Raw genomic sequence first — 20,468 nt, 5'->3', positions numbered from 1 at the left:
AAGAAAAAGAAGAAGAAGGTAGACCCTGGATTGCTTGTAGGAACTTTTAGTGCCTCATATATGATTTGTCTCAGACCAATCGATAGAACAAGCTGATCACCCGTACAATAAGTCAAATAACAACTCATTCTACCATATTTGTTTGTAATTGCTGAAGTGGTGATTATGATTAGTATATAATAAAAGTGATATTAGTGTTGATCCAAGCGAAAATGATATTGCACTAATAACAATTTGTTACCTTAACAAATAGTTTAAAAAATTTAAATTTTTTTTGTATATGTAACATTGTTAAATTATCAAAAGATTTGACTTACATCCATACACATTGTAATTCTATCCATTGTGTGAAATATGGATGTCTCTTACGAAGTTTATGTGCACACTTTTCATGAATCCGTGAAATGGTCACTTTTTAGGTGCCATTCCATGTAATCTTCCTGTTGCAACTGGATGTAAGTGATTAAAAACTATAACATAAAAGTTACAAAAGTGTTGTGGACAGGGGCGTAGCCAGGAATTCGTACTTCATTTGCAACTTGCAACACAGAGAGAGAGAGAGAGAGAGAGAGACTTTGGAGCCACCGTTTGTGGTCCAGCTGTTTGTTAGCCACCATTGGTTGAACATGCACGATCATTTTTTTTTCTTGGCAAACAAACATGCTTTTATTCCAGGCAAACAATCATTGCTCTTTGTCTTTGATTTACACCCAAAGTTTTTAGTGCATCATTTGACACACGTAGTGTAAAAAAGCTTTAAAAAAAATTAATGACTCCAGGAAGTGCGAAAGCCACAAACAAGTCTCAAATTGATAAAACAATCAAATTTTCAACGAGAAAGCACAAAAGTGTTTCTTTATATCACAATTGGCAAGTTTTTGGAGAAACCCATTAATGAAATTGAACCCATTAAAAGAAGCTAACATCAAGTAGTACAAATGCCCCAAAACTCCAAAACGTTTTCTCTTTTCCTTCAGGTTTTTCTTGGCAACCAAACACAAAGAAAGAGATAGAGAGGGAGCGGAATGTATGGAATGGAAACCATGATCAGCGAGATCTACGGTGGATTCCAAAGTCTTGATTGGCTGCGGCAAATCTCACTCTAGTCTAGTGACGCTGTGGTTCGATCTCCTATGGGTTTCTCTCTCTATCTGAAATCTTGTTTCTCGTTTTCTCTCTCCTCTTTTTGCAAATTTTAATTTTCATGGTAGGGACGTTAGTAAGTTTAACGGCTAAGTAATAGTGTAAAGTTCGGAGAGTAAATTGACTAAAATAAAAATTCAACGGTGTCGTGGCCATAATTTCAAAGTTCACGGGGTGTCTTGACATTTTTCCTATCGTTAGACTATTATTCTAACAAATACGTGGATGTGGATATGTTCAGCTTGTTGCAGGCCTTTTAGCTGTGGAATCAGGCCAAGATGCAATCATACGAGCCTTATTATACGAGCGTGTAATGATGAAAGTGCCACCATATGGAATAACAGTGGCAGAGTTTACCGATCGCTTTTCAAAACTAAGGAATAATCTTGGACATGCAGGTTTCAAAGATGAAGGTCTTGTGGTTCCCTTTGTTGAAGGTGCTGAAGGAAAGATCACAGGGAACGTGCTTGTTGGAGATAACGACTCCATTGCATTTGAAAGGACCCCAGAAGAGGTACTGAGGATTGTGTATGGTGGAGGAAATGAGCATAAACCTGGTGGGTTCTATCCGAAAGGAGCTAATGGTCGCATTGCCAGATCTCATTTACATTCTATGCCTACAGCTTGATTACAAGAAAACTAGCTTTGATGTTTTTTGTTTTAGTTTTTAAATTATGTGCACTTTGCAATGATAGCGAATAAATCTATTATTATGAGTTTTTATGATTATGTGCCAAAATTATTGTTTAAGCTTTATCGAGTTTGTTCAAAAACTTAGACTTTGTGTAAGTTCCGACTAATTCATTAGTAATCATCATGGAATGAACATCATAATTTCAAATCATATCCTATCTTAATAAAGAAAGGGAAAAAATACCTTTAATGTTGTGGACCCATTTTTGTGTTGGTTGTTTCAAACTTTCGAGAGAACCAAAATCTCCAAATTGATAATTAGACTATTTTGAAGGAGTCCAAAACTCTGAAGTAGAAAAACATGTGACTACCTTTTCATGTCGTACCAAAATAAAAAACAATATAATCTTTCTCAAGAATTCTAATTGTTGGTTAGGGAAAATATTCATTTCTTAATAACATTTATAATATTTTGTGCATCATTTAAAAATATGTTAGAAATTGGAAACTATTCTTTTAGTTTTAAACAAACTTTCTTAAACTCTATTTTTTTCTCCCTACAATCCAAAACACCAAAAACATATCTAAAAAATTAATAAAACTCAACACTACAATTCAAAACCAAAGTGCAAAAAAGTTTACTTCAACTCCTTTTATGTGACATTAAACCGAAGTTACAAACAAAAATATGTAATAGAAAAAACGATAGTTAGAATAATAGATGTGAAGAAAGAATTCGGAAAAAAAAAATTAGTATATTCTATTTTCATTGAGAATATATCCTTTATAAACAATAGATAAATCAACCTAAGGAAATAAAATTTATGTTTCACTCAAAGAAATTGCAAGAATGATTAATTAAATTCAAAATTTTTAATAAGGCTTTTAAGCCACACAATAGAAAGAGGTGGCTAATCCCAAGAAAAATTATTGGTTGTAGCTTTATATATGATAATTATAACTATTTTTCCCACCAAAAAAAAAAAAAAAAAAAAAACATTGGGAAAGCTGCAAGCGGTTGATGCTTGGGGGAGATCAATAAACAACAGGGCTTGTGTTATTGCCTTGATGAATCCCTGGGGTCACAGGTTTTCAGAACTACTACCTTGATATGACCTTGTGGTCTGTGTGCTTTTTGTAGATTATCTGGGATGGGATAGTTCAATTTTTGTGCCTATTTCATATTTGGGGATAGATGCATCAGCTCAATATTCTTGTTTGCTCAGTGGAATTGTTGTACATATGGTTTGTGAGTAGCACCACTCTGTATTCAATAATACATTTTGAATTTATTTATTTGAAAATATATTCTACTAACATGCGGAAAATGGTTATTTATTTGATTAATCATCTAATAATTGTTTAAAACCTGCAACATCTTTGTGCCTTGAGGAAAAAAAAAAGCGCCTGCAACATCAGGCATGATATAAAACTGAGGTAGGGCAAAATGGCCATCAATACATAAATTCAGAATAGAAGAGTATTCAATTACTAGACAGGGTTTGAACTCAAGAAACAAATACAAAAACTAGACAAGGGTGGCAATCGACGACCATCCTCTCGTCCAAATATTATGGATTGGATTTTTTTAAGTCCGTCTGTTCATGAAAGCTTGCGTGCCTTTGAACCCAAGGTAGTAGGGTACAGTAGAGTTTACCAACCACTGGTTTCCTTGGATAAACGGACCAACTGTGAATTGAAGAGCCTCATTTCTGTTTGTGATCACTTTGTATCCCTTCCATTTGACCCTCCCAGCAGTTGCGGCACCTGGACCTTGGTTTGCATACTCTGCATAATACAGCGTATCCAGTGCAAAGTTACCAGCCCATTCTAGCCACCCTGCTGGTTGAATGAGATCCCCAATTGTTGATTCCATAATAACAGTTCGAGAGAACTCCTTCCATGGCCGACCTAAGTACGAGCGGATTTGGAGTCTTAAAGGATAGAGTGATTCCTCTGGAACAATATTGCAGTTTTGGAGGACCAAGCCTGTGATTTCACGTTTATTCTTTCTCCCCTGAGCAATTATTGTGTTCTGTTGGTTGTCCATTGGCTTCCTAACAATGATTTTAGAATTCTGGATGACCGTACTAGAGTCACCAAATATGAAATCAACGGTGCCTGAGATGACACAGTTGCTATAGAATTGGCGATGGGTTTGGACATACAATGTGTCCTGGTACCCGTCCATTCTGCAGTCGTAGAAGACCGCCATGTCTGACTGAACTCGGAGTGCCACAGCCTGGTGTCCCTCTGGACCAGCCGTGTTCTGGAATCCCATTGATTTGGCTATAAAACCATGTCCAATCGCAGCTGCAAGATCAACGTTCATTACAAGTCACTACAAGTTTATAATTGAACCTGATTCAAATACTATCAAATGAAGCCCCTATATAGAAATAATCTGATTTATGAAAGTATTAAACAGTTCATTTTATGAATCACTGATCATTACTCTTCTAATATAGGAATTAACCTACCAAAAGAGGCTGTCTGGAAGGTGGGGACGCCCTCACGGAAGCATTTCTTTCCTGTGATTATCGTCTTTTGAGGTCCATCTCCATACATGAACACATTGACCTGTTTTTTTGTAACTTTAATATACTCATCATAAATTCCAGCCTTCACATATATAATATATCTACCAGTATTGGCCTTTGGATATGCATCAAGAGCTGCAGTGATGGTTTTAAATTGTCCGCTCCCATCCTTTGCTACGATCGCGTTGGGCTTCACCTGCCAACCGCTATTGCTTCGTAATAGCTTTCTATCCTTGGCTGAAAGCCATTTAGGATATACATTGTCATCGACTCCTGATGCATCAAGAAGTCGTCGAGACCTTGCAGTCGTGTTGATTGGGATATTGAAGGAAGTCAAGATTTCAGAAAGTGCAGAAACGATGGCTAAAGCATTGCTTGTCAGCTGACTAGCATTAAGAAGCCCATTTGACATTTCATTCTTCAGGTCTGGCTGAGTGAACCCATCAATGCATGTCTCTTGGTATGATATCACAGCACTTAACCAGTTTTTGAGCTCAACCTCTCTATCACTTATGGTATGCAACTCGCTGCCACCCACCGTTGAGAACGAAGCTTGCAGCTCGTCAATTGCAAATTGCAGCAAATCTGTGCAATCATCCGCGGCCATTTTCTGAGTTGAATTGTTGGTGCCGTTCCCTATGACACCAGACTTTTGTAATGCTGCTTTCACCTCTTGGATGGTGACCTGTAAAGCAGTTTGAATGAAGTCTTTTGGGTAGCGCTTTGATTGTTAGCATATGAGCTAAGGCTCTTAATGCATGCGTCTTTGTAATCAGTTGGACTACAAATGGCACTAACTGATTTTGAAGTCGTAGATATATTATCATCCTTGCTAGAGCTGCCCGTATGGCTTACACTGGCTATGATTCCAATGACTACACCTACTACGAGGACAATGGCGACTCCTGATACGATAAATTTATTCATTTTCAATTTGGTTTTCTTGTTTCTCTTTCTCCACTATGTCTGTTTCTGATGAATGACTAGAGCCTGAATTTGGTTTGCACCAATGGGAATGGGAAGGAAGAGAATAAAGAGAGATTGAAGGTGAAGAACATGAGGACTTTTAGAGACATGGGTGTCCAAAACTACGGCATGTTTCATTGGATGATATATATGTACAGATGTGGCATATTTATGTGGTTGGTCTTGTGGCTTTGGACAAAGTTTTTGCCAACAGAGGCTGAGAGGAGCTTAGAGAGGGAATGGCGGTCATTCTTAGAGACAATTATTGGTTATTACAATATCAGATATCCTCCTCACCAACAATTCTCCGAAATGAGCTCTTCTTGCTCGTCCATGCTTTGGCTATAATTTTGGACTTCTCTTGTGTAAGCTACAAAGAGACACTTGTTTCGTTTGTGCATGGGAAGGCTGAAAACTGTAGTCGCTTATGGATGATTGAAATTGGCAGGTTTTAATTTTACTTTTTAAATTTATAGACATCATTTCCATTAATTATTTCATACCATCACAACCATCACATCAAAATATCAATAAGCTTTTTATAATTAAAAAAAAATGTAAACAAGATTTGATGTTAAGTCCTTATTAAATTACAATTTTTTTTTTAATGAAAAGTGGTAGGACCAATATCCACAACTCACTTGACAAAAGTTTATAAGTTTTTTATGGTCCGAATATTGCTCAAATATTATTAGTTCAACTAACACACACGTAAGTAAAATGGACAAAATGAGCTTATGGTTCTTTGAACATGGGGTTTATTCAATTTTGATTCCGAATTTTAAACATTCAATTTTAGTCCTTAACTTTTTTAAAATGTAACAATTTAGTACCTAGTCTATTATTTGTCCATCTATTAGTTGTAATTTTGGTTTCTTAATTATGAGGTTGGTTTGGTTTTAGATAAAATTACTTATTTTTAGCCAACTTTACTCTACTCTCTTTCACTCGCCACCTTCCCCCTCAATCCAAAGGGCCATGCATAGAGAAAGAACTTTTTATTTTTTTATTTTTTGGGGGGTAAAACTTAAAAAGAAAGCAAGAGAAACATTTCAACATGTGTATGTCTAGTAAAAATGGAAGCTTAACATTTAATTTTGTATATTTTAGTGCACCCCGCCATCTCATCCGCCACACCATCATCCACATTATCATTTTCTTTCTTATTTATTTTTTACTCCTATTTTTTTTGGACAATATTATATATAACATACACATTCATCTTGTATGATTTTAATTTTATATATAATTTTGCCTTTAAATATTTATCTACTATAATTTATGTTTTATAAGTAAACAATGACATCAATGAAGAATCAAAAACAAAAAATATTGTTTATATATATTTATCTTGGGCGATTTTAACTTTACATATTTATTTACTTTAATTTATAATTTTCCAATTGAACAATGAAATCAATGAAAATATTGTCTTTGAAAAGGTATTCACATGTTTAGCTTATTTTTTATGATGAAAATGATACAACCTAACAATTGCCCCTGTAGGAGGAGCCTAATCAAGCATGTTATAGATCTACTAGAGGTTTGTACCCTTATTGTCCTATTCATAATCAATTAATACATTTTCCTTGATGCAAGTTTTTGTTTTGTCATTTTATTTATAATGTTGAATGCTCTTAATGAATAATGTTTATTGTTGACCTAAGTTGGGGGAAAATGAGATTATAATATGTCTTATTTTGTGTTGTTGTCAAGTTTTAGTTTATTTGGAAAAAACAAGATAGTCTAGACATGATGATGAGTAACAATTTGTGCAGTTAAAGAAGAGGTTTACAGACTCTGCACAAAATTAACAATTTGTGTAGTTTCCTTTCACTATTTGTAAATATTTTGTTTGACAAATTAGCAACAAATTTATATGTTTTTGTCATATAATGTTTCTAGATGTCCGAGTGATTGTTTTAAATGTTTACAGATATTTTATTTTAGTCTTCATCTTCCTCATCTCATTAGTGTTTTCTTTGAGATTCTTAAGAAAATAAATTCAATTTTGTGTTAAAAAATTAGTATTTATTTATCTATTCGTGGTGCCCAATCCCCCTGATACTTCCTTTAGGGATGATGAATTGGGCTCGCAATTTATTTATTGGTGGGTATCCTTACACTCTTACTAAATGTTGCCTTAAATGCTGCCTTGACAGCCAACTCCTCTCCTTCACTGTCACAAGCCCACCCTAATCCCCTCTAATTTCCTCTCTCACTCTCCTTTCTTCACTCCTTCACTTTCTCCTTCTTTCCCTCTGTGTATTTGCCAACTCCCCTTCCATTCTCTCCTCTTCTCTTTTATAGTCTCCCCTTAGTGGGAATCCAAATTATTACTTTTGATCAATTCCCATGCAATTCCACTTTTGCTAAAATCCCAAGGAAAAATGATTCTTTGAGGATTCTTTTGAAATTTGTTCTTGACGCCAATTAGCATTCACAGAGAATTTCCTAAAGGCATTAACTGTGCTCGGGGAACCAACTAAATTTGACCGTCTTCTTATCAACCTCCCATACAATTAGTCGGTATTGGACCTAACCCAACCCAAATATAGTAGGTTTCCCCCCTAGTGTTGACCTTACACCCTTGTACTTTTGTCATTGGGTTGGGCTTATCCCTATAGTGTTGAGCCAATTTTAGTTACCTGGGACAACTTACTTACCTGGGCCAGCCTTGGGCCTTGTTTACTGGGCAATCTTGGCCCTTGGCCCAAGTCCCTACACTATTTATTATTCATATATTGGATTGATTATGAAAGTATTTACATTATTTGTTTTTTCAAAAAATTTCCTCTACCTTTTTTGTCACTTTTGAATTATACTATTGGTTTCTTTGTTTTTGTTTTTTTTTTTNAAAAAAAAAAAAAAAACTTTTTAACACTAGCACAGTTGCTTATCCCCCCTTCCTCCTCCCCAGTGGCTTTATGAAACTTGACCTCTTGTTTATTTGAACATCTTGTCTCCCTCTCCAAGATTGGTTTCCTAGACTTGAAAAGTCACAGACGCCTGCAGAACTTGAAAACTTACACCCTCATGAACTTGCCTTGTGGGAGAGTCATATGATGTTTGATGTAACGTGATTGGTTCTTCAGGCCAATGGTGTATAGCTGTATTTCGATGCCTAATTAGATTGGCAGGTTGAACTAGATAAAATACAAACTTACCTCTTGGCCAGTTACAAACAATTACTTGAAAGATAATTTTCATATGAAGTGTCTCTTGTCTATGTAATTAATGTTTCCCAATATCACAGTAAGTACTTCATTTTTACTATGCCTGATTCTGTTAATGGAAAGACTCATTATCTAAGAGTTCTTCTAGGTCAACAACTTTTGTGCCACAACTCTAAAGTGATAGACTTTGAGTGAATGCTTATCACTTTTACATGGATTCTTTTTTAACTGCTTTTTCTCCACCCTTCACAGTCAACAACATTAGGGTCGTGGCAAAAGTTGTGTTCATAGATTTTCTCATATCTATAGTATCTACAAATTAGAATGCAGTTTAAGTGCTTCGAAAAGTAGGTGACAGCAGACCATTGGGAAAGCTGCAAGCGGTTGATGCTTGGGGGAGATCAATAAACAACAGGGCTTGTGTTATTGCCTTGATGAATCCCTGGGGTCACAGGTTTTCAGAACTACTACCTTGATATGACCTTGTGGTCTGTGTGCTTTTTGTAGATTATCTGGGATGGGATAGTTCAATTTTTGTGCCTATTTCATATTTGGGGATAGATGCATCAGCTCAATATTCTTGTTTGCTCAGTGGAATTGTTGTACATATGGTTTGTGAGTAGCACCACTCTGTATTCAATAATACATTTTGAATTTATTTATTTGAAAATATATTCTACTAACATGCGGAAAATGGTTATTTATTTGATTAATCATCTAATAATTGTTTAAAAACCTGCAACATCTTTGTGCCTTGAGGAAAAAAAAAAGCGCCTGCAACATCAGGCATGATATAAAACTGAGGTAGGGCAAAATGGCCATCAATACATAAATTCAGAATAGAAGAGTATTCAATTACTAGACAGGGTTTGAACTCAAGAAACAAATACAAAAACTAGACAAGGGTGGCAATCGACGACCATCCTCTCGTCCAAATATTATGGATTGGATTTTTTTAAGTCCGTCTGTTCATGAAAGCTTGCGTGCCTTTGAACCCAAGGTAGTAGGGTACAGTAGAGTTTACCAACCACTGGTTTCCTTGGATAAACGGACCAACTGTGAATTGAAGAGCCTCATTTCTGTTTGTGATCACTTTGTATCCCTTCCATTTGACCCTCCCAGCAGTTGCGGCACCTGGACCTTGGTTTGCATACTCTGCATAATACAGCGTATCCAGTGCAAAGTTACCAGCCCATTCTAGCCACCCTGCTGGTTGAATGAGATCCCCAATTGTTGATTCCATAATAACAGTTCGAGAGAACTCCTTCCATGGCCGACCTAAGTACGAGCGGATTTGGAGTCTTAAAGGATAGAGTGATTCCTCTGGAACAATATTGCAGTTTTGGAGGACCAAGCCTGTGATTTCACGTTTATTCTTTCTCCCCTGAGCAATTATTGTGTTCTGTTGGTTGTCCATTGGCTTCCTAACAATGATTTTAGAATTCTGGATGACCGTACTAGAGTCACCAAATATGAAATCAACGGTGCCTGAGATGACACAGTTGCTATAGAATTGGCGATGGGTTTGGACATACAATGTGTCCTGGTACCCGTCCATTCTGCAGTCGTAGAAGACCGCCATGTCTGACTGAACTCGGAGTGCCACAGCCTGGTGTCCCTCTGGACCAGCCGTGTTCTGGAATCCCATTGATTTGGCTATAAAACCATGTCCAATCGCAGCTGCAAGATCAACGTTCATTACAAGTCACTACAAGTTTATAATTGAACCTGATTCAAATACTATCAAATGAAGCCCCTATATAGAAATAATCTGATTTATGAAAGTATTAAACAGTTCATTTTATGAATCACTGATCATTACTCTTCTAATATAGGAATTAACCTACCAAAAGAGGCTGTCTGGAAGGTGGGGACGCCCTCACGGAAGCATTTCTTTCCTGTGATTATCGTCTTTTGAGGTCCATCTCCATACATGAACACATTGACCTGTTTTTTTGTAACTTTAATATACTCATCATAAATTCCAGCCTTCACATATATAATATATCTACCAGTATTGGCCTTTGGATATGCATCAAGAGCTGCAGTGATGGTTTTAAATTGTCCGCTCCCATCCTTTGCTACGATCGCGTTGGGCTTCACCTGCCAACCGCTATTGCTTCGTAATAGCTTTCTATCCTTGGCTGAAAGCCATTTAGGATATACATTGTCATCGACTCCTGATGCATCAAGAAGTCGTCGAGACCTTGCAGTCGTGTTGATTGGGATATTGAAGGAAGTCAAGATTTCAGAAAGTGCAGAAACGATGGCTAAAGCATTGCTTGTCAGCTGACTAGCATTAAGAAGCCCATTTGACATTTCATTCTTCAGGTCTGGCTGAGTGAACCCATCAATGCATGTCTCTTGGTATGATATCACAGCACTTAACCAGTTTTTGAGCTCAACCTCTCTATCACTTATGGTATGCAACTCGCTGCCACCCACCGTTGAGAACGAAGCTTGCAGCTCGTCAATTGCAAATTGCAGCAAATCTGTGCAATCATCCGCGGCCATTTTCTGAGTTGAATTGTTGGTGCCGTTCCCTATGACACCAGACTTTTGTAATGCTGCTTTCACCTCTTGGATGGTGACCTGTAAAGCAGTTTGAATGAAGTCTTTTGGGTAGCGCTTTGATTGTTAGCATATGAGCTAAGGCTCTTAATGCATGCGTCTTTGTAATCAGTTGGACTACAAATGGCACTAACTGATTTTGAAGTCGTAGATATATTATCATCCTTGCTAGAGCTGCCCGTATGGCTTACACTGGCTATGATTCCAATGACTACACCTACTACGAGGACAATGGCGACTCCTGATACGATAAATTTATTCATTTTCAATTTGGTTTTCTTGTTTCTCTTTCTCCACTATGTCTGTTTCTGATGAATGACTAGAGCCTGAATTTGGTTTGCACCAATGGGAATGGGAAGGAAGAGAATAAAGAGAGATTGAAGGTGAAGAACATGAGGACTTTTAGAGACATGGGTGTCCAAAACTACGGCATGTTTCATTGGATGATATATATGTACAGATGTGGCATATTTATGTGGTTGGTCTTGTGGCTTTGGACAAAGTTTTTGCCAACAGAGGCTGAGAGGAGCTTAGAGAGGGAATGGCGGTCATTCTTAGAGACAATTATTGGTTATTACAATATCAGATATCCTCCTCACCAACAATTCTCCGAAATGAGCTCTTCTTGCTCGTCCATGCTTTGGCTATAATTTTGGACTTCTCTTGTGTAAGCTACAAAGAGACACTTGTTTCGTTTGTGCATGGGAAGGCTGAAAACTGTAGTCGCTTATGGATGATTGAAATTGGCAGGTTTTAATTTTACTTTTTAAATTTATAGACATCATTTCCATTAATTATTTCATACCATCACAACCATCACATCAAAATATCAATAAGCTTTTTATAATTAAAAAAAAATGTAAACAAGATTTGATGTTAAGTCCTTATTAAATTACAATTTTTTTTTTAATGAAAAGTGGTAGGACCAATATCCACAACTCACTTGACAAAAGTTATATAAGTTTTTTATGGTCCGAATATTGCTCAAATATTATTAGTTCAACTAACACACACGTAAGTAAAATGGACAAAATGAGCTTATGGTTCTTTGAACATGGGGTTTATTCAATTTTGATTCCCGAATTTTAAACATTCAATTTTAGTCCTTCAACTTTTTTAAAATGTAACAATTTAGTACCTAGTCTATTATTTGTCCATCTATTAGTTGTAATTTTGGTTTCTTAATTATGAGGTTGGTTTGGTTTTAGTCTCTTAAATATGGGGTTGTTCAATTTTAGTTCCTTGATGTAAGGTGCCTCAGCTTTTTTATAGTCCCATAAACCAAAAAATTGGAGTGACTTAAATTGTTCCATTTAAAAACTTTAGGAGACCAAAATAAAATAATTTAAAATGGGGGGACAAAAATGCATCAACATTCAACGGTCCTCAATCTTGATTCTTGGAGTGAAGCCATTTTTTGCCTTTGTCCTCAATCCACGGTCCACACTCGTTAAGCTCGTAGCCCAGGTCGCACTTTTCTCCACTGAATGGCCTCGAATCATGCACAACCATGGCTGAGCACAAGCAATCTCACTCACAACTCATCCAACTTGACCTTTCAGCCAATAACGATGCCATGGGCTGGGTCATTGAGTTCTGTGTTATCTCCAAACATGGCAACCCTGATGCTTTCATCTACAACTCCATTATGAAAGGTTACTTTGCAGTGCCAATGCCCAAAAATTGCATTCACTTGTACACACAAGTCACAAATGTTGTTGCGAGACTCTGTTGCACGATTTTTTTTTTTTTTTTTTAAAGTAAAAAGATTAGGTAATAACAATAAGGGTGATAGAGGCAAAAAAATGGCAAACACCAATAACATTATCATCTAAGAGCTTCCAGTAATGCACAAAAATATGAAACAGGGCTAGGAATCTGTAATGCTAACTTCAAAACACCCGAAATATATATATACACACACACGATAGGGGATTTAAACCAATGATGTCCTTGTCATGATAATTGCCCTTTATCATCAGGTCCATAATATAAGTAATAAAATTCTATTAAAGAAAAAGCACAAAAGGGACATAACCCTAATGCAAGGGAAGTATGCAAAGGCAAAGTCCAACCAAAAATAAAGGTTAAAGTAAAAGTACAAAAATTCATGATATCCGGGAACTCTAGAAAGTCTTCTGTGGAAAAAGTATAAGACATTGAAGTCCATTCATATAAAGTCTTCAAAATAAGAATTTCAACTTCATCAGGTGTTGCTCTTTCCCCTCAAAAGCAAAATAGAAATTACAATTACACTAACGAAACACATAAGAACACACATAAAAGTAGTAAAGCAACTAGATTTCCCTACTTTGCAATAAAACGAGTCAAGCAACATACGAAAGCTGTAGCTCAATTTTCAAGCAACAGAAAACATATTAAAGAATCTAACATGCAGCAAATCCGAATTCGATAGCAGACATGGAAGACAACAAGGTATTAGAAAAATATATGGGAGTTCGTTAAAAAAGGTACAAATTGGGGGGTTGGCCAAAGAAGCACAGTTCTGAAACAACATTCTCCACAAAATGTGAAAAGTTGAGACTTTGAGAGTGCACAACAAAACCTATTCTAAAAGCGTCAATTCTCTACAAGAAACAAACTCACAGATATTTTCTCAACCTTACTTTAGCTCATTCAATTCGGAGTCTTGGTAGCATGACCACCACCACCACCACCACCACTGCTTTGTTGACTGAAAGCAGCAGCTGCAGCCGAAAGCGAATGCAACCCATTAGTCGCCTTGGCTGCTGCTGCTGCTGCTGCTCCGCCCCCATCACCGCCGCCACTCCCATTCCCTTTGTTGCTAATCAAAGCCTGAATTGGCGTGACGGAGAGAGGCAGCTGCTTCGAATCTTGCTTCTCCTTGTCCTTGTCTTTCAACACAAGAAACGCGAGACGCTCCAACGCTTCCTTGGCTTTCTTCTTGGCCAAGGAAGCGTCCTTAACGCGCTTTTCGGCTTCGGCCTGAGCTGTGGCAGCCGCCTTGCTCATAGACGCTGCAGCAATCTTCGCCGCCGCTAATAAAGCCTTGGCGGATTCCTTATCTATCGCTTTCTCATTGTGGCCGCGGAGAGAGGAGTTGCCTCCGTCCTCGGTCTTGATTCGCTTGGTCTTAGCGTCGGGATCGGAATCGGAGAAGAAGTAAGAGAAATTAGGGTTAGAGCAAGGAGGACAGAGAAAAGAGGGAGCGGAAGAGTCAGGTGGGACACAAGAACGGTGAGCGATCGAAGGGCAATTGAGGCAAACGAGACGATCGACGGGTAAAGGCGGAGGCATTTCGTCGAACACTTGGAAGCAAAGTGGGCAAAAGAGGGACTGGTGGTTTTTGAGGACGCAATCGGTGCAGAGGCGGCGGTAGCTACCTCTGTGTCGAACTGTGTGGAGGGGCCACCGGTCTGAGGAGCCGCAAGCGCCGCACGGAATCGTTGAATGATGAATTGGTTTTTGATGGTGGTGGTTGTTGTGGTTGTGGTGGTCTCGTTTCATTGTTGCAGATGGAAGAGGAGGACGAGGTGTTGCATATTGCATTTGGGTCGGGGTGGTGGTGGCGGGTCCAACGGTAACCCTAATTAGGGTTTGGGGAGTTTTAATCAGCAAGGAAGCAAAAATGGGTCTTTTAGAAATCACACACACACACACACACACTCTCTCTGAGAGAGTGTGAGACTTTTCAAAGTCAGAGAAATGGGTCAGTTTGGTTTGGTTTTTATTTTTTATTTTTCAATTTTCAGTTTGTTGAGAGAGAGATTTGGGAGATTTTGGGTTGAGTGATGAGTTTTCTCTGACAGAGTTGTTGTTGCGATTTCGAAGTTTTGAATGGTGTCTTTTTTTATTTTTGTTACTCTTTCTTAACTCTCTTCGATTTTTGTGCATTTCCTAATATATAAAAAACAAACAAACAAACTATATATATATATATATATATATTTTTTTTTTGGGCCTTTTTCTACAAATCTATTAGCTCAATTGTCCACTTGTGATTGGTCACAACTTGAGCCCAATAGCACTGCCCCCCCTTCAATTTACTTGCAATTCTGTTGGGAATTTTTTATTTTTATTTTTATTTTTTAATGCTACTCACAATTTCAAGTCCCAACTATATTGCTTGATCGTAGAGGGTAGAGGGAACTTTTTAGTCAGTTTTGCATAAAAGCAATGGATAGATCAGAAAATATGTTTGCTTTCTACAGCAAACATCACAAGTCAATACAGTTTTGCAGAGAAAATATACCATTACTTATTACAATGCTCATCAATCAAAAGTATTTCTCAACCTTCAGTCCATGCCCATGGCTCAGGCTACCTAACCTTCCAACTACACTATTTTTATGTGTGGGGTCTAAGAAAAAATTATGCAACCATTTGGAGATATCAATGTGAGAGAATTGACTACATCATCTTGGACTAAAATCTATGAGTGATGCTAATTCTTTGAGAGGCCAAAATTCCAAGTTTACCACTATTATTTGAAAAACAAAGCTCCAACACAAGAGCATGGTCAGAGACTATCAAATTCAGAGATTGAATGAACTCAACAATAAAATTACACGCCTTGCAGCTTAAGTGTCCTCTGATCTACCAAACAAAACCTCAAAATCAAATTCCTTTAATGGTTCTCTTAGAACACAAACCCACCGTATCACCAAAAAATGAGCAAAGGTACTAGATCATTCAAACAGGCAACCAGTTCCTGCTTTAGATCAATCCGCCACCATGAATGGGTCTATTTCTCCAAGATCAGCAACTATTGGTTCCAACTCTGCAGTGTCCTCATCTTCTGTGGCAAAGTAAGTAGGGAATGGAAGCATTGAAACATCAGGTTCTTGTACACAGCTCTTTTATAAACACGAAGTTCCCTTCAGCACCAGGAACCTGTAAAGAATAGAAAAATTTTCAATGTCTGATTAAGAAACATGAATCAACATTTACAAGATAACCTAAGACTCCAGAACAGGGTTAATCCCCATGCATAATCACATGGCATGACTCTTGAATAACAGGGCTGCAAATGTGTGACAAATTCAGAAATCAAATCTTAGCTCCATCAAAGACAATATTGTATACAGTTAATATTTTTACAGCTCAGAACTTTTCTGATAATAATCAAGCTCGCATCAACGTAATCTTGAACTAGTATCCTAAAGTACCAGTTAAGTGCTGCAGTATGTTTAGAGCAATTGCATGCAAGCTTTTGCTTTTTCCTAATTTTTTCTTCATTTTTTATTGATGAGTTACATGGACACCAAATGGGTCTTAAAACCCACAAGCACATACTTGACCAGTTGACCCTGTTCTCATATGGGGAGAAGGAGCCATTTGAGCTAAGCTCATTGGCACATCTGCGTGCAAGCATTTCACATGGACAGGTCAAGCCTCCTACATATCAATTTAGATTTGAAGCACTAAAAGCTGAAGAATAAATTTTGCAAGAGGAACATACTTGGCCTCTCACCCACATCAGATTCCTCACTGGGTCAATTTTATAGACCCATACATTTTTAACTGTTCTCTGCTTCGCACCCATGCGCCCAGGCATCTTTCTGCCTTTAAATACCTGTTCAGGAAACATGCCATTTTGACAATTAGAATCCAAGGGGAGTCAGAATGATGCAAAATATATTCGCTAATACATTAAATTAAACAAATTCACATGATCACTAATTATTTATGCAATGACTTATCAATTGATACATATATGATAAAATAGGATAATCCATGTCATTTGCCTCTACTTCTCACTCTCTTAAGGAAAATTGGAAAAAACAAACAAATAGCTAAATTGCAATGTTGGAAGCAAAACATTGTTGTGACTTGTGAAGAACCACACAGTAGTGATCACACAAAATAGGTTCCAGGCCATATACCCAGATCACAGCTAGCAGTAGTCCCCGCAAATGTTGTCCAGGACCCAAGTTCCACAGCATAATGGGAACAATCCACCTTGCCATGGGAAGTTTTAACAGATTCAGAATGGCTAAAGAATATGTTCTTAAGAATGAGAACTAACCTTCAAGATATAACTAAAATTGACAGTATTTATCCCTTCCAGTGTCTATTAGCTCAGTCACAGAACTACCTTGAACACTCTATAAGTGATGCCAACATTTACAAAAGTGGTGACAAAAAGGGAATATGAAAACTGAAACAAAGATGCAGAGCTAATTTTTAGAGGAGCAACCAAGCAATAAAATTTAAATGGCTGATGTTGACGATAAAATAATTCAGATCTTTCTGCACAATTTTATTTTCCTTGTTAGCCAAAATAATCTTGTTTACCCCACTCTCAAGTCCATGCAAAAGCTACAAGCCGTGGCTATCAAATAATAATACTTTATATCAACAAACAGAGAGAGAGAATTAACATTATAAGACAATAAAGCCAAGTCAACTAACCAAAATTATATCATACAGTGAGAAAACGGCATCATACTACTATTTCATATTACTTATATAGCATCCAGATCAGCATGTTAATTGTTTTTCTTTCTTTCTTTTTTTGGATAATTCAATAGTTAGGGGTGGGAGCATTTGAACCCTAGACATCTTAGTTGGAAACACCAGGAGGTGCCATCTAGTCAAGCTACAAGACTCTTGGTTAGCATATTAATTGTTTATAATTATTAAAGTTTACTAAATTACTTGTTCTATAAAAATCCAACAAAATCAAGTCTCTTTGCTGAAAAAGTAAGCAGACATTTACTTAATGACACTTAGAGACCAAATACTAGACAATTCCAATATCATAATGCATTGCAGAAAAACTAGACGATTCTTAAAATTCAATGAAGGCAAACATACCTTTCCAGGAGCATCCCTCTGACCTGTAGAACCAATACTTCGATGTGACAATGAAGCACCATGAGATGCAGGCCCTCCTTTAAAATTATGCCTTTTCATCACACCCTAGAGGCATAATACATATGATTAGTGAAATTACAAATGTTACTTAGTCGTTTCTCATTGGATCAAAAAGCATTATGAAAATATAGTTTTTGAAATTCATGATATCTCTCATCTTCAGCTCATTTTTATGAACTAAAGAAACAACACATATAATTGGTGATGTCACAGAGAAAGTCTTTTCTCACTATAAATGCAGCTTTTGCACCTGTACAGGATCAAAGCTATGACCTCACCCTCCAACCCCTAATTTAAAGGGGAAGGAGGAGCCCTTTTTCTTTTATATTAATAAAGCAAATAGACAAGAACTGTTCTCGGTTTTGCACAAAGTACTAAAGATAACAATGCACCCACACTACCACCATAGAGGCAGTTTGATTTAAGGCAAAAGCAGTCAGCAACGCTCAGAAAGGAGACGGAAGTGATGGGAGCTGAAGACCAAATCAAATCACCTGAAAACCTTTCCCTCTCGTTATTCCTGTGACATCAACGTACTGGCCAGGAACAAAATGTCGAACACCAATTTCTGTACCAACAGGAAGTAGTGCATCTTCGGTCACAGGAAACTCCCTCAATTTCCTCTTCAGTGGAACACCTTGAGCTCTAAAATGACCCACTTCGGATTTGCTCAAATGTTTCTCCTTCTTCTGGCCGCAACCAATCTAACTAGCACAAGCAAACAAGCACCAATACATAATAATTATACACGTACGCAAGAAATCACCCAACAGTATAAGCTTCATAACTCTTTGTTTTGTTGACAAAATTAATTTTACAATCTATGTCATTTTTCTTAAAAAATGAAAAATAAAGCATTTTTAAGTTTCCTATCCTTAAACAAAGGAACTTGGGTCGAACCCTGCCTTCACCAAAAAGAAACACATGGGTTTCTTGGAGTGGATATCATAGGTTTCAAATCCTATCCTATCTATGAAAATAAAATGCCCAATAACAAAAACAATAACCAAGCCTTAGTCTCAAAATTTTGAGATTTGCAATGGATCATCAACAGACTAAATAGGGTCAGTCACATGTATTTCTTTTCCGCCATTCTCTCTTATCCGAAATCATAATTGACAGAAAAATAAGCACCATAAAGTTCATGTCTTTCAATTTTCAACATAAAAGTGAGCTAAAAAACGAAACATGGAACGAAATGAATGAGATAAAAGCAGATAGTACCTGTAGAGCAGAGATACCTTCCTTGTCAAAGGTCTTGACTTGAGAGACAATATTATCGTCGACCCAGAGGATAGTGATGGGAACCCTAGCACCCCATTTGTCCCAGAGAGCGCTCATCCCACACTTCAGCGCAATAACCCCAGTTCGCTTCGAATTCGGGGTCATCACACCGGGCTTCGCTTCGATGATCTTGGGTTGGTGCTGGTCTTGGTTGAACTCGGTCCCATCAACTAAGGCCTCGGAGCTGAATCTTCTCAAGAAGAAGAAATGGAAGGGAAATACAGATGGGTTTGTTGTGGTTGTGGTTGTAGTGCTAGTACTAGTGGCAGTAGCTGTTGTTAGTCTGAGACGAGAAATGAGACCTCTCGATAATGCGGACATGGCGGAAGAGAGAGCTGAGTGAAGAAGTGAAGAAGTGAAGAAGAGGATCGGTGAAGGTTTTGTTCTGAAGAGACACATACCAGAGGGTTTAAGCCTTTAAGGCCTAGGCTCAATTATTTACCAAACTGACATTTTCTATGTGGATTGTGGGTGGCTCATTGGTTAAGATTTGGGCTTGGTTGTTTCTGGGCTTTGGGCTGGGATGAGAAAGAGTTGAGATTTTTTTTTTTAATTTAAAAAAACATTTAGAAATTTTATTCATAAACTTAAAAAAATTATAAATTATATTAAGGTGAAAATTATCAATTAATAATTTTTATTTGAATTTTTATTTTATATAAATTTTTATGTATTAAAAGTACTGTTCTTATTTTTTGAGATGTATAATTCCTAATTAAGTTTTTGCATTTTGATTTCATTTACATTTCTTTCATAAGTTGTTAGGAAAGTTTTGTCAGTAATTATTTGGCACACTTATGATATATATATATATATATATATTTTTGGTGAAATAATTTATAGTCTATAGTTTTAATTGAGTTGGATTTCTATTAGGTCAATATTTTAGGAGTCTTGTTAGAGGTAAAGCTTAAGAGGTCTCACAATTTTTCACATCAATATATATATATATATATTTTATATAAATTTGAAAATTTTAACCCGATAATTACTTTTCCTCTCTATCAGGTTATCGAATTATTTTGCTCTCTTTACACGTTCCTTTCACCATGAATTAGAGTTCCATGTTAATTAAGAGACATTTGGTGCTATTATGACTCTAAGTATAAGTGCTTATGGAGTGTGAGAGGAAGGAATGACTGAGGTTTAAGTTTTTAGGAGGAAGTTTCACACATATATACATTTAAATTAGACTAAAAAATAATTTCTATCTTGTAAAAAAAAAGAAAAAAAAGACGCGAGTCTCTAAGAATAAAGGCAGTTGCTTTTGTTATATAAATAGAGACATGCGTGT

The 20,468-nt window shown here is 36.9% G+C and overlaps 5 protein-coding genes across 5 annotated transcripts; 1 reads left to right on the top strand and 4 right to left on the bottom strand.

The window, feature by feature from the left end:
• The first annotated feature begins 354 nt into the window (after positions 1 to 354).
• Positions 355 to 1,771, top strand: LOC136063036 (ferritin-like catalase Nec2). The gene is made up of 2 exons (XM_065762904.1): positions 355 to 360; positions 1,385 to 1,771. Exons 1-2 carry the CDS (start codon positions 355 to 357, stop codon positions 1,769 to 1,771), a joined length of 393 nt encoding a protein of 130 aa, XP_065618976.1.
• Positions 1,772 to 3,163: 1,392 nt separating this feature from the next.
• On the bottom strand, positions 3,164 to 5,478 carry LOC111997758 (pectinesterase). The gene is given in 3 exon segments (XM_024029903.2): positions 3,164 to 4,089; positions 4,257 to 5,033; positions 5,036 to 5,478. Coding segments are annotated over 3 exon segments (1,710 nt in total). The 5' UTR covers positions 5,244 to 5,478; the 3' UTR covers positions 3,164 to 3,364.
• A 3,734-nt stretch (positions 5,479 to 9,212) lies between these two features.
• On the bottom strand, positions 9,213 to 11,528 carry LOC111997763 (pectinesterase). The gene is given in 3 exon segments (XM_024029907.2): positions 9,213 to 10,138; positions 10,306 to 11,086; positions 11,089 to 11,528. Coding segments are annotated over 3 exon segments (1,710 nt in total). The 5' UTR covers positions 11,293 to 11,528; the 3' UTR covers positions 9,213 to 9,413.
• Positions 11,529 to 13,451: 1,923 nt separating this feature from the next.
• Positions 13,452 to 14,909, bottom strand: LOC111997755 (uncharacterized). The gene has a single exon (XM_024029894.2). It carries the CDS (start codon positions 14,558 to 14,560, stop codon positions 13,667 to 13,669), a length of 894 nt encoding a protein of 297 aa, XP_023885662.2. The 5' UTR covers positions 14,561 to 14,909; the 3' UTR covers positions 13,452 to 13,666.
• A 522-nt stretch (positions 14,910 to 15,431) lies between these two features.
• On the bottom strand, positions 15,432 to 19,597 carry LOC111997735 (large ribosomal subunit protein uL3m). Its single transcript, XM_024029869.2, is given in 6 exon segments — positions 15,432 to 15,862; positions 15,864 to 15,904; positions 16,473 to 16,586; positions 17,831 to 17,935; positions 18,385 to 18,594; positions 19,115 to 19,597. Coding segments are annotated over 6 exon segments (1,059 nt in total). The 5' UTR covers positions 19,574 to 19,597; the 3' UTR covers positions 15,432 to 15,732.
• Between the last annotated feature and the right edge of the window lie 871 nt (positions 19,598 to 20,468).

The sequence above is a fragment of the Quercus suber genome, unplaced genomic scaffold, assembly GCF_002906115.3.
Source record: "Quercus suber isolate HL8 unplaced genomic scaffold, Cork oak 2.0 scaffold_480, whole genome shotgun sequence".
In the NCBI taxonomy this organism is placed as follows: domain Eukaryota; kingdom Viridiplantae; phylum Streptophyta; class Magnoliopsida; order Fagales; family Fagaceae; genus Quercus; species Quercus suber.
Note: the sequence above shows the minus strand (reverse complement) of the source record. Positions and strands in the feature narration are given on the sequence as shown.

Bases quoted from the DNA above. Each gene is read 5' to 3' on its own strand.
- LOC111997755 (XM_024029894.2), bottom strand. From the start codon at position 14,560: ATGCAATATGCAACACCTCGTCCTCCTCTTCCATCTGCAACAATGAAA.